The following is a 14743-nucleotide window of genomic DNA, read 5'->3' as shown; positions in this document are numbered from 1 at the left end:
ATCCATCTGATCTTACCTTTAAAGTGCAGTGACCAGAACAATTCGAATTTTATTGAAAAATTCTTCACCAATTCCGCTTCAAATCGTTTAGTCATGCTGTCGATGGCAAATTGACGTATTTAGGTCAAAACTTCACCAAAATATGCTGTTTCGAATACGACGTTACGATGTTATGAAATGTCTGGATAACTTGAATGCTATTCGATAATGAAAAATCTAGAATGTCGAACCTGACGTGAATATTTTGTTGTTTGGAAATTTCGGAAAATGTTGCATTGTTGAAATTGAATAAGTTTCGTTGTTGTTTTTGAAAAACATACTAATCGAAACATTTATCAATCACCACTGTATATTCGCTTATTAATTGTATAAAATATATCATTGATACTCTTTTGATACCCGGGAAATCCATCGAATCATCAGTCATTAGCCAATCATAATCAACTATTTGACATAGTTCCACCACCTTCTCCAGATAAACGGTCCACCTGAATGGACTGCGAAGCTTTTGCCAGTAATTTAGCTAATTATGTTAACTGTTCTAAGCTACACGATATTTAGTAAAAATATTTCAATAACTTAAATCTTATTAGAAGCACTTTTGGTACAACATGGTACAAAATTTAATAAGACAAAAAAATAATAATAAGTGGGTTAAAAAACTTACCCTTTTCCTCAAATGTAAAATAAGACTTTATAAAATACAATATTTTATTCAATTTTAAATAGTGTAATAATACTCGAGAGAATAGTACTAGAATTATTATATGGAATTCTAGACTAACGCCTTCAGTAAGTGCGAAGTTTTACATAAATGTTTCAGTCCAATTACTAGAGTTAATGGGAGTAAATGAATTTTCTGCTCAACCGACCTAGCTTCTATGAACCCATGTGCTACTTTCACACTGCAGAGGGCAGGAGGCTTTACGCGTATGCATTCTGATTACTTGTATATTAACCGACTTTTATAAATAGACATAATAATTACGTTCTTCTAGAAAATATTGATATACTTCGACTATTTTGGTTTGCGTTTTTGAATTTGGAATGCATTCAGTTTAAATTGTATTTTGTATTTTATTTTTTTCAAATAAGACGAAGATTATGTTTCATTAAATTACGGCATATTATTATTTAAGAATTTTGTAAATTATGTTAAATATTAAATTTTATAACACAAGATATCGCTATAATATACGCTTCGCGTAACTCAGAGGCTTCTATCTCAACTCGGTGACTGTAGAGTACAGTATCTGATTACTAAAATCGATAATTATCGTTAGATCTACCGGGGAACATAAAATAACATTGTCAGAAGTTCGTCTCCTATGTAATTCTGTACCAAAGTTTTCATCTTGATGAAGACATTCATTGTTATAAATAAGACTCTAAGCGCCATTGCATAGTAATATTACAAATTTAAGCAGAAATTTTCTTTTGAATAAAATAAGTTTTTCATGAAAAACATTGTATTTAGAGTTTTCTGAAAAATATGAAAATAATTTATCGTGCTTAACGCTGCCCATTAAATTTTTCGCTTGTCGCTTTTAATTAGTGAACGCATTTGTGGTAATTATCCGAGGTTTGGTATTTCGCTATACCTTAAATGAATACAGTATTTCTTAAATATCTTTCTATGTTATATTTTGTAAATTTAAATTACATTTAAATGCATTTTATGATGATGATTACTTCCTGGTATATTTTGCTCTACTAATGTTATAGTAACTAAGATCAATGGCTCCTCAAAACATGTAACCCTCTCCTTGCTTTCAAAGACCAAGGAACTACTAATTACTTATTTATATATATTTTTATATGATAAAGGTAGGTAGGTAATCACTACCATCCGTAGACAATGGCTTATATCACAAATTGCTCATCTATCCTTGAAAACTAAGATGCTATGTCTCTGTTGGGTGTACTTACACTGGCTGACTCACTCGTCAAATCGGAAATACAATACTGAGTACTAATGTTTGGTGGTAGAATATCTGATATAGACCTACCTATATAGGCTTATACAATGCCGTATAACCAAATGAAAATTCTTAAAGTTTTTCTTAGTCGAAATTGGGGTTATGTTCAAGGCTTCGGAATGTATAGCCTTTTAATCTAGCCATCAAATCGTGCATCGTAGTTACGTAATACACGCTGCGGTTGCATAATTTGTACAATCAGATTCCTCGTTATATATCAAACATTTCCTATTGCCAATTGTACATATATTATAAATGTGAATGTTTGTAACGATGGATATATGTTTGTTAGTCTTTAAAAAACGATTAAACGGATTTGGGTGAAATTTTGCAGTAATATAAATTATACATCAGAATAATGCATAGGTTAAAATTTATATTGATTTTATGTAATTTGGTCATGTACATATATATCAAGGACACGTGCAAAGCCGGGGTGGGTCGCTAGTAATATATTTGTAATTTAAGCTAAAACAAGAAAAAAATATCATAAACATTGCAGAAACAGCTTAAAGATAATTTATTGACATTTGTTTAGATTTAACATTTGTGGATCATCTCATATTTATCCTTTATCAAAATAAAATAAAATTGTACTTTATTCCAGTAAGCTCTTGCAAGTACTCTTGACTCAAATACAAGATTAAATTATTTCACGTTAAATTTGAATAAAATTAATCATTCTGATTCGGAATTTAGTAGAATCTACATTCCTAGAAGACCAGGAAAAAAAATCAGTAGATACTCTTTTCCGACAATCAATTTACATAGGTAATTAAATGCAATTGGATTATAATTTATCCGGAATATAAATCAAAGAGTATTAGCTCATTCTTTTTATCGTCAACATAATCTTTTATCGAATACTAAGTAACTCTGATTAAGCAAGATGTGAATTTCTCAACATTAAATGTATGAAGTGTCACTACTAAAATTATTTTAGGATTTGTGTTATATAATAGTTATATCCCGCGGCTGCGCTCTTGTTTTATTAGGTTAGTTGTCATGAGTTAGGTAAAAAAAGCATATGTTCTTCTTTGGATATCAAGTTTGCTTCATATTAAAATTTCATCAAATTCCGCATCATTGGTTTGGTCGTCTAAACGACAGACAACTTACTTTCGCAACTATAATATTAGTTTAGATTTTATTTTAAAATAATAGAATTATTTAAATAATCTAATGTAAAATAAATTGTTTCAGGTAATTTTTTGAAAATGTATATCGTCTGGATCGTAACCATCGCAGCGCTGTGCGACACAGGTAAGTTTATGTAGGAAAAAACACGCTTGATGTAGGAAAAAAATAAACTCTCGCGGGAATGTAATTAAAAAATTCTAACTGATTATTATGAAATGTGCTGGATATTTTGCTGTACGTGAAACATGATGTACGAGCTTAGGTTAAATTATAAGAACATTTCTTAAATATTCACAATTTTTTAAAGAAATTCCACCAACCAGGCCACAGATTTCACTTCAGTCATGTTAAAATAATCTTAATTTTTTACACTGATTTTTTACTCGGTCGAAAACTGACATACATTTTCGTTATTACGTCAATCTACTGAAATAAGTTAAAGCTATAAAAACTACGTATTGCTGATGCTTCGAATTTATATATAGCCCAGTGGTTAGAACATGATTTTGGATTCAAAACCAGACAAGCACCAGTATATATTTAATTTGTGTTTATAATTCATCTCGTACTCGGTGGTGAAGACAAACATCGTGAGGAAATCTGCATGTGTTAAATTTCATCAACCCACATTAAAACACCGTACTGGAATCTGTTCCAAACCCTCTCCTTAATGGGAGAAGAAGCCTCAGCCCAGCAATAGGAAATTTACAGGCTATTGTTGACTTATTCTATCGACCCGCTCGGCTTCGCAAGGGTACTTGATTGGTATATATATTATGACAAAATTACATAAAATCATTACAAATTGTAGCCTATGTGTTATTCTGATATATAACCTATATTACTAGAAATTTCATCCAAATCCGTTTAGTAGTTATTTCGTGAAAGAGTAACAAACATACATACATCCATCCTCACAAACTTTGGCTTTTATAATATTATGATCAAATCAAATCAAATCAAATCAAATCAATTTTATTCAAGTAAACTTCATAATGAAGCGTTTTTGAATCGTCAATAATCAAATACTACCACCGTTTCGGAAAGCAGCTTCTAGCGAGAAGAAACGGCAAGAAACTCGCATAGTTGCTCTTTTCAAATAAACACATTTACAATGCTGTTATTGACAGTAATTAGCGTCCTATGATGGAACCCGAGCCTAACTCCAGGCGTTTCTTTCTAAAAAGTACTCTTTTAATGAATAGTATGATTTATTTATTAATTTAGTCTTAATAATATTTTTAAATTTTGAAAATGGTAAATTGATTATATTTTCCGGTATCTTATTATATATGCGTATACCATTGCCCAAAAACGTTCTATTTACCGTATGCAAACGGAAACTGGGGGTTACAAGTTTATTCTTATTTCTTGTATTAATAGTATGTACATCAGCATTGATAGAATAATTTTTAATATTCTTTTGTATAAAGATTATATTATCATAAATATATTGTGAAACAGCCGTTAATACACCTATTTCTTTAAATTTTTCGCGTAATGATGTCCTGGAGCTAATATTGTAAATAGATCGGATAGCTCTTTTCTGTAGAATAAAAACAACTTCAATCTCTGCTGCATTACCCCATAACAACATTCCATATGACATAATACTGTGAAAATTACTAAAATAAACTAGTCTAGCAGTACTTATGTCCGTAAGTTTTCTAATTATTTTTATTGCATAAATGGCACTACTTAGTTTTCTTGCCAGGGCATACAAATGGGTGCCCCACTGCAGTTTGGAGTCAAGGGTTATCCCTAAAAAGACCGTCGACTCAACAAACTCAAGCCTTTCATTTTTCAAAGTTATTGCAGAAGGATTTGATTTGACATTTGGCAAGGAAAACAAAACACATTTAGTCTTTTTAGCATTTAGTACTAAATTATTTATGTCAAACCAACCAAGAACCCGCGACAGGGCACTGCTTACAACGTCATAGTTGTTTATTTTTCTATCAAGTTTAAAAATTAGGGATGTATCATCTGCAAACAGTACAATATCGCAAGTATTTTTTACGAAATAAGGTAAATCATTTATATATATTAAGAACAAGAGAGGTCCCAAAATTGAACCCTGTGGTACACCCATTTGCGCCACAGCGCCATTTGATTTCGCACCATTAACCACAACCTTCAAAACTCTTTCACTAAGGTAGGAGGAAATTAATTTCAATGCAGGGCCCCTGATACCATAATATTTAAGCTTTTCTAGGAGAATATCATGCCTAACGCAATCGAAAGCTTTTGATAAATCACAAAAAACTCCAATAGCGTTTTGCGACTTTTCCCATGCATCATAAATGTGCTTAACAAATGCTACACCCGCATCAGCAGTCGAGCGACCCTTAGTAAAACCAAACTGTTGAGAATGCAATAGCTTATTCGAGTTAAAGTATAATAGCAATTGATTAAGCATGACTTTCTCAAAAATTTTACTTAATACTGGCAAAATAGAGATCGGTCTGTAATTGTTTGGATCATTTTTATCACCGGACTTAAATAATGGGATTACTTTACTTAATTTCAACATATCAGGAAAAATACCAGATTGTACGCATTTATTAAAGATTATAGCTAAATAAGGAGCCAAGTCAACAATTACATTGTTAATAATTGTGACTGATAAATCCCAAAGATCACAGGTTTTTTTCAGATTTAATGTTTTAAATATTTTTAATATTTCGTACGGAGTTATATTCTCAAAAGAAAATTCTAACTCATTCTGGGGAACATAACATTTGAGTAGGTCTAAAGCGTCATTAGGAGACGCATTAAGTCCTTTAGTAATATTCAGAGGAATATTAGAGAAATATTCTTCGAATTCATTGGCCACATCTAGATCTTTGCCTACAATTTTGCCTTTTATACTAAGGGATAACTGCCCTGCATCAAACTTCAACCTACCTGTTTCCGAACTTATAATATCCCAAGTAGTTTTCATTTTATTATTAGATTTTAAGATTTTATTTTTAATATGCAACGAACGAGCTGTTTGACAAACTTGTTTAAATAACTTGGAATATTTTTTAACAAAATTGATAAATTTACAATCACGATTATATTTCTTAAGTTCATATAGCTCATACAATTTATTTCAACTTATATAGATACCGGTAGTGGCCCAGTCTGAGAACTGCATTTCATTGTTTTGATAAAAGGTTTTTAACTGAAATATTTTATTGAATTCGTTATTAATTAGTTGTAAAAGAGAATTATATAAAGAGTTGGGATCATTTGAGCTGAGATTCAATTTTGGAAGGCTACAGTGTAAAGCATTATTGAAGTTGATTAAACCTTTCACAGTAATTGGCCTACAAGTGATTTTTCGTTTCTTTTGATTTTTTTTTTATACCTATTGACACCATTTGGCCAAAGTGATCTGATGTAAGGTTTGATAGGATTTTCTTATTAACGGCCTCACAACTACAAAACACGTTATCTATGCAGGTTGCGGAAGTCGCTGATATTCTTGTAGGTTCACAAAATATGTTATTTAGATTATAAGATTGAAATAAATTTATGAACCTAGTACTTATGGAAGATTGCACTAAAATGTCAATGTTAAAATCTCCACAAATAACTATATTCTTTCGCCCAGTACAGACTCGCTTAAGGGCGTCCTCCATTACACATTCAAAAAGGTTAAAATCCGATTGTGGAGGTCGGTATACGCACATAGCTATAGTATGCTCGAGTTCCACGCATGACAGTTCAACAGTGCGCTCTATTGAAAGATCCACAATGTCTTTTCGCTCTTTACAATGTATATTCTGTTTTGTGTATATTAATGATCCTCCGTGTTTAGTTAATTTTCTAAAGAACGCACTTGACAATTTATAGTTATTAATACTAGGTGGTAGCTGATGTGACAAGATCCAATGTTCGCTAATACAAAATATGTCAATATTATAGTACTTTAAAAATAATTCAATTTCGTTATCTTTGCTGGATAAGCTCTGTATATTCTGATGTACAATACTAATAATATATTTACAGTGCTTATCCGTTGTCTTATTGCTTAGTTTTTTAATTTATTATTGTTAGTAGCACAACTACTAATCAAGGGTATAATATTTTTTTTAATTGTAGTGTCTACAATTGGATCAAATATATTGTAAGCTAACAATGTAGCTATATGTCGTTTATATTTAAGTGGCAGGTACATTGTATCCTTTGTCAGCTTAAAGTTAAATATAAATTTATTTATGTCAAAATTAATAAATACGTCACTATGACGGCATGTCATGCTATGTAAAAATAGATTTAAATTATAGATGTATTTATTTTGTGCTTCCGTTAATAAGTTAGAATATGGGAAAGCACATAGTAAATATTTACATTTATAATTTTTATTTATGTCAAGAAGGATGTTTATTGATTTTAAGACATCTTTTTTCCTAACTGATAAACTGTCTCCATAGAAAATTATAATATTAGAGTTTTCCTTATATTTAGTTTGCTTAATTTTGTTTATCATTTCTATGTATGGAATCCCTGGGCTACAAATGTTAATTACTTTTTGCTTCAAATTGCGGACAGCGGTGGAGAATCCCTCTCTGGGCATCCATGCTCAGGACATACACCACCTGAGCAGGGATGCCCAGGCTGCCCTCCGAATTCTGGGGGGGGCAATTTTGCGCTCGCCACTGTTCGGGGCAAGCGGAGCAGGCATCATAAGGCAACCCCTACCACCCTCGCTGTGGACTTCTGCAACATAAGGGGACTCAACTCCAACCTCAACGCCGTTCACTACCATCTGGAAACGGCGAAGCCGGCCTTGCTCTTTCTAACCGAGACCCAGATATCTTCTCCTGCTGATACGACTTTTCTCTCGTACCCTGGGTACAAATTGGAACATTCCTTTATACCACGAGCTGGGGTATGCGTTTACGTCAGAGATGATATCTGTTCTCGACGCCTCGGCAGCCTTGAAGGACAGGACCTATCGATTATCTGGCTGCGTGTAGACTGCGATGACCATCCGCGAGTCTATGCGTGCCTTTATAGGTCCCATAGCGGTAATGCCGAAACCGACCGACTGGTTGAGCACGTCCAAATGGCTACAGATTCCGTGCTTCAGCAGGTTCCATCCGCAGAGATCATTATTCTGGGTGACTTTAATGCTCACCACGCAGAATGGCTCGGCTCACGCACCACCGATCATGCGGGTAGATCTGTTCTGGACTTCGCTCTAGCATATGATCTGACACAACTGGTCAACTCGCCAACGCGAATACCGGATGTGGAGGATCATACACCTTCCCTGTTGGACCTTCTGCTGACTTCGCATCCGGATGGCTATCAGGTTACCGTCGATCCCCCTCTGGGCTCGTCGGACCACTGTCTCGTCCGGAGTACAGTGCCGGTTGTGCGGTACTCACGGCCTCGCTTTGTTGGGTGCCGCCGAGTATGGCACTACAAGTCAGCAGATTGGGATGGGATGCGGTCTTTTTTTGCATCTTACCCATGGGGGCAGATTTGTTTCTCGCCGGATGATCCGAACGCTGCTGCTGACTCTGTTGCCGATGTGGTGCTTCAGGGTATGGAACTATTCATTCCTTACTCTGCAGTACCCATCGGTGGCAAGTCCCAGCCTTGGTTTGGTCGCTTCTGCAAAACGGCATCACGCCGAAAGTGGGAACGCTATCAAACCTGGGCTAATGCATCTGCGTCTCGTGATGTAAATACCAGCGCATTTAAAAAGGAATACAACTCTGCCTCTAGGTCCCTCAAAAACGTGATTGCTAGGGCGAAGACGGAGTACATTGGCAGAATTGGCGAGAGACTGGTGCGTCTCCCTTCAGGAACACGAGCGTTCTGGTCTCTCGCTAAGGCTGTCTTAGGGAATTTCTGTCAGCCATCTTTTCCATCTCTGCACAGAGACGGTGAGTCATTGGCCCATACCGCGAAAGAGAAAGCTGATCTTTTAGGCTCTCTCTTCGCGTCGAACTCGACTCTGGATGACCAAGGAAAGTCTCCACCAACAATTCCGCGGTGTGATACCACGATGCCGGAGGTTAAATTCCGGCAAAGTGCAGTTCGTAAAGCACTTCTTTCCTTGGACATTCATAAGTCGAGCGGACCCGATGGTATCCCTCCAATCGTGCTACGGACATGTGCTCCCGAGTTGGCACCGGTCTTAACGCGTCTTTTCCGGCAATCCTACACATTAGGCGTCGTCCCGAATTCCTGGAAGACAGCTTTGGTGCATCCGATCCCTAAAAAAGGCAACCGCTCAGACCCGTCCAATTATAGGCCTATAGCCATCACCTCCTTGCTCTCCAAGGTAATGGAGTCCCTTATTAACTGCCAGCTCCTGCGGTACCTAGAGGAGAATCAGCTGATTAGTGACCGCCAGTACGGTTTCCGTCGGGGTCGCTCAGCCGGTGATCTTCTAGTTTACCTTACTCACAGGTGGGCTGAAGCAGTTGAGAGCAAGGGGGAGGCATTAGCAGCCAGCTTGGACATAGCGAAGGCCTTCGATCGTGTATGGCACAAAGCGCTTCTTTCGAAGCTTCCTTCCTATGGGCTTCCCGGGAAATTATGCAATTGGATTACCAGCTTTTTGGCAGATCGGAGCATCAAGGTCGTTGTCGACGGTGCATGCTCTGACTTAAAATACGTCAATGCTGGTGTTCCACAAGGCTGCGTTCTATCACCCACTCTGTTTCTTCTGCATATCAATGATTTGTTGCAAATCGGGAACATTCATTGCTATGCAGACGACAGTACCGTTGACACCTTATACACCGGCCGCGCTAATATTTCTCGGGAAAACGTCGAAGAGAACCGGAACAAACTTGTGTCTGAAATCGAGTCTTCATTAAACGAAGTCTCGAATTGGGGCCGGCTAAATCTAGTCCATTTCAACCCCAAAAAGACGCAAGTTTGCGCGTTAACCGCTAAAAAAACACCATTTGTCGTATCTCCACGATTTTAGAACATTCCGATAGCCGCTACAGGTAGTATCGGAATACTTGGCGTTGATATTTCGAGCCTCGTTCAGTTCCGCGGTCAATTGGAAGGCAAAGCCAAATTGGCTTCAAAAAAGCTGGGCGTGCTCAGCAAGGCGAGGCAGTATTTCACGTCGGCCCATCGCTTTAAACTTTACAAGGCGCAAATTCGGCCTCACATGGAGTACTGCTCTCACCTCTGGGCGGGTGCTCCCCAGTACCAGCTCCTTCCATTTGACCGCATCCAACGTAGAGCGGCTCGAGTTATCGACGATCAAGCTCTTTCCGATCTCCTTGATCCTTTGGCTTTGCGTAGAGATGTCGGATCACTCTGCATCTTCTACCGAATTTTCCACGGGGAATGTTCCGAGGAATTGTTCGGATTAATCCCGGCTGCTGAATTTCACCTTCGGACATCTCGCCAAAATTCTAAGTTTCACCCGCACCACCTTGATGTCCGAAAATCCACAACAGCGCGATTTCTCAGACATTTTCTGCCTCGCACAACCACTTTGTGGAACCAGCTTTCGCCGGCGGTTTTTCCGAACCGATACGACATGGGAACCTTCAAGAAAAGAGCGTACTCCTTTTTGAAAGGCCGGCAACGCACCTGCAAGTCCCCTGGTGTTGCAGGTGTCCATGGGCGGTGGTAGTCACTTTCCATCAGGTGAGCCTCCTGCTCGTTTGCCACCTATGCCATAAAAAAAAAAAAAAAAAAAAAAAAAAAAAAAAAAAAAAAAAAAAAAAAAAAAAAAAATACTTAATAATGATCCCATGCCCTGGCCTACCTTGTCCGAGTACATATATGTATTATAAGTATTACAGACAGTGTCAGACATTGTATCCAGACTATTTGGACTATTAATATTGGTAGTGACACATTTCTGGGAAATGGTTTTGGTAATACTATTTTCTTTGACACTATGTGACTCATTGACCATAGGAAGTGGCTGCACAGTGTGAACGGACTGACAGTTACAATTTATGTGCTTATTTGTTAGGGAGTCGAATCGCTCCATATTATAGTTGCTGATATTCAATAGCTCATTAGCTGCAAGAATGTGCTCTCCTATTTGTTTTTGAGCCAGTTCATATTTATTACTAATATTTTTTAGAGCAGATTCTAGTCTATAAATTTCATTATGTTTTGATTCTTGAAGTTCAAAAGAGCAAGAATTAAGAGCATTAATTAGACTCATGTTTTCTTTTCTTAACAATATTAAATTTTTAGAATTTTTAGACTTTTGTATTAATTTTCTTGTTCTTTTGATCATATTGCTAATTTTAATGTATTTCTTAATTTTTGTTCGACTTCCCATGACTATCCTGCTCTCACACTGTGATACATCCTCTGTTAAGTCAATAGTGGTGATGTTGTTCATACCAAGCGAGTCATAATTAGTAAGCTCATTGAAAAGACTCTGTGTGGCATCGGAGTCTATACAACTTTTGACATTTTCAAAGTGTGATATTGACTTTTGTGCCTCACACAAGCTCTGTTCCAACTCATTGATGCGACACAGGGCCCTTTCGTGAGTAACGCTACATTCCCTGAATGAGGCAATTTCTTCCTGGAGACGATGATTTTCATAAAGTTTGTCTTGAAGTTTCCTGTCTAATTCTACTAGTTGTGTTTTCAATTGAGAGTTTTTGTTTATAACTAGTTGTATTTCATCTTCACTATCTTCTCTTTCCTTCATAAGCTGCTCACATTGTTGTTTTGATTCCTTTAATTCTAAAAGGGTGTGTTTTAGCTTTGTTTCCAAATCTCTAGATGTAGCTCTTCGAGTAAGGATTGTCGATGGCATCATAATAGTTAACTGTAATTGAAAGTAATATTCTCAATTAATAATAAGTCTGGTTATGATTATTGAGGAAAATAGTTACAGACAATAGCAAAAGGGGTGAATAAAAAATTAAATAAGAAGAATCAATTTAATCAAAAAATAAAAAAGAAAGTTAAAAAAAAAAAAAAAAAAAAAAAAAGAAGTTAAGAATAGGGACCAGGAATGTTAAATAAAAATTTAAGATTGAATCAGATTATATAAGCAAAGACTTATGGTTAATTATGAAGGTTATGTGTTATAAACAACAACAATTTACAAAGATTTAAAAAGAAGAAGCACTGTTGCTATTGTAGCTATTAATTTTGTTATGATGTATGTGTCCTATAGAATACAATTATAACTATTGTATTTGCACTATGAGTTTTGCTATATATTTTAGTGTTTTGATAGTGGCTTATTACAGTATGACTGTGGCTTATTACATCAATTTGTCTTCAGCTTTGCTTCCACTTTATGTCAAGCAAAGAGAGATAAAAATCAAGCCAAGTGTGTGAGGAGAGACGTATCTCGGCTAAATAACCGAGTAAATTTGATGAGTATGTGTATATTACTTTGTGTTAAAACTTTATGAGTAGTGAAACATAAAATTAATTACAACAGCGTCCACAGTACTTCTTACATTCATTGGTACGTTTTGACAGTTACTAATGTTATAATGTTATTATTTATAAAGTAAATGTTATGATATGAGCAGCAGTAAAATAAAATAGAAGCAATACTCCCCGGGATCAAGTTTAATTTTCAAATATCGTTCGTTGAGGTTGATCTGTCAGTTGTTCACTTTAGATGTCGAATGTTTTCTAAATTTAATGTTTCCTTCTTCAGATTAATTATTTTTCCGGTCACACATCACTTAAGCACTACTAATTTACAATATTGTCGTATTATATTCTTAAATTAAACTTATTTTATTAAAAATTTCACGGAGCCAGTAAGAGACAAGTTACTTGGCCGGTGTTGCCACCATTCAATAGGATATAGTTTCACATATAACAGGATCAGTTAAATCTAAACTAGCATTACTGTGAAGTTAATAAAAGGGCTTGACTGAACGCACATAAGTAGTACGTAACTCAATATCACTTGGTGGTAGGGCTTTGTCTGGAGAGGTACCACCCACTCATCAATTATTCTACCACCAAATAACAGTACTCAGTATTGTTGTATTGCTGTTTGAAGGGTGAGTGAGCCAGTTAACTACAGGCACAAGGGACATAACGTCTTAGTTCCCAAGGTTGGTGGCACATTGACGATGTAAGGAATAGTTAATATTTCTGACAGCGTCATTGTTTATGGGTGATGGTGACTTACCATCAGGTGGCCCATATGATCGTCCGCCAACGTATACTATAAAAAAGTATATAAACATATACTATAAGGTAGCATGTTCAGAAAATAATTTTCAGAGTAATATTAAAAAAAAATAAACAAATAATTTCCCTAAGATAACGATCCACCGTGTAATAACGTTCAGTGCTTAAGAGATTCCTAGTAAAAATGCTACGTAAAATAAAATAGCGAAGAATTCCAAGGAATTATACCATATTCCATACAAGCTCACATTATTTTGATTGTCAACGAAAAGATCGTACATATGCAAGCAGCCGTGCATTGTTCTCGTAAAAACAAGGCTAATTACGGTGCTTAAATTAATGAGTTTCTTAACCAGAGTTGGTTGGAGTATGTTTTTCTTGGTTGTAAAATACACACACTACGACATTCTTTACGTTTACGTTAAATTTTTATGTATTTATTCTGTTTTTTTGGATGATGTAAACTCCAGTGTTTTTCTATTTATTGACGAAAGCCAAAACCTAAGCCAGATGAGATGGAGAGATGGCCAGTGGTTACAACGCTTGCATCCTAACCGATGATTGCGGGTTCAAACCCAGGCAAGCTCCACTGAATATTCATGTGTTTAATTCGTGTTTATAATTCATCTCGTGCTCGACGGTGAAGGAAAACATAGCGAGGAAACCTGCATTAGCCTAATTTCAAAGAAATTTTGCTAAATGTGTTTTCCACCAACCCGCATTGGAACAGCGTGGTGGAATATGTTCCAAATCTTCTCCTCAAAGGGAGAGGAACGCTTAGCCCTTCAGTGGAAAATTTACTGGCTGTTGTTGTTGTGTTTTTTGACGAAAGTTGTTAACTACACAAATGCGAGATATCATAGATTCTACTTGACTGTAGTAACATTTACGTTGATAAAATGGCGCGGCGCTGCTAGTAAGAAAATATAATTTAACGAACAAACAAAGCTTCATATTATGTTAGTTATGGTCTAAATTATGTAAAATTTAATTAAATTTCAAGTGTTAGTGCCTTACGCTCTTTTGGGGTTGAAACATCACCTTTACCGTGAAATACAGAATACTTTGATTTCCTGTATTTTGGTTGGAGGATATCAGTAAGGTACAAGTGACTTAACGCTTTTTGTAAATGGCGATTTGCCTAATAATAAATAATTAATGTAGTCGCTATTCATTTTCTTTTTTAATCCAATTGTATGGCTAAACCGACACGTAGAGTGCTGGGCCAGGAATTTGGTAAGTCACTGGTGAAAATTTCTCAACGGAGAAATTTATTTTTTTATATCCCAGTATCAGTGTATCCCAGTTTTGAAACTGGAATCTCAGAATTTATGTCCCAATATAACTAGGGCAAGGCACTAACAATGTTTTTTGATGTGATACATAAATTTCCATGCTGTATATTTTATGAGATAATTCTGTATCAACATAGTAAAACTTGATGGTTATTGAAAAAAATTACAATAATAGAATGTCTATAAATAAATATTAATTAAATTTAAATTAAA

The 14743-nt window shown here is 35.6% G+C and overlaps 1 protein-coding gene across 1 annotated transcript in view; it reads left to right on the top strand.

Annotated features, from left to right (window-relative positions):
• LOC124539406 (Down syndrome cell adhesion molecule-like protein Dscam2) overlaps positions 1-14743 on the top strand; it is a 159465-nt gene that overhangs the window by 20641 nt on the left and 124081 nt on the right. Inside the window, exon 2 of the mRNA XM_047116797.1 lies at positions 3183-3242. Coding sequence (XP_046972753.1) covers positions 3197-3242 — 46 coding nt within the window. The 5' untranslated portion in view covers positions 3183-3196. The remainder of the gene's footprint in view (positions 1-3182; positions 3243-14743) is intronic.

Source organism: Vanessa cardui, chromosome 22 (assembly GCF_905220365.1).
Source record: "Vanessa cardui chromosome 22, ilVanCard2.1, whole genome shotgun sequence".
NCBI lineage: Eukaryota > Metazoa > Arthropoda > Insecta > Lepidoptera > Nymphalidae > Vanessa > Vanessa cardui.
This window is presented reverse-complemented; position numbering and strand designations above follow the sequence as displayed.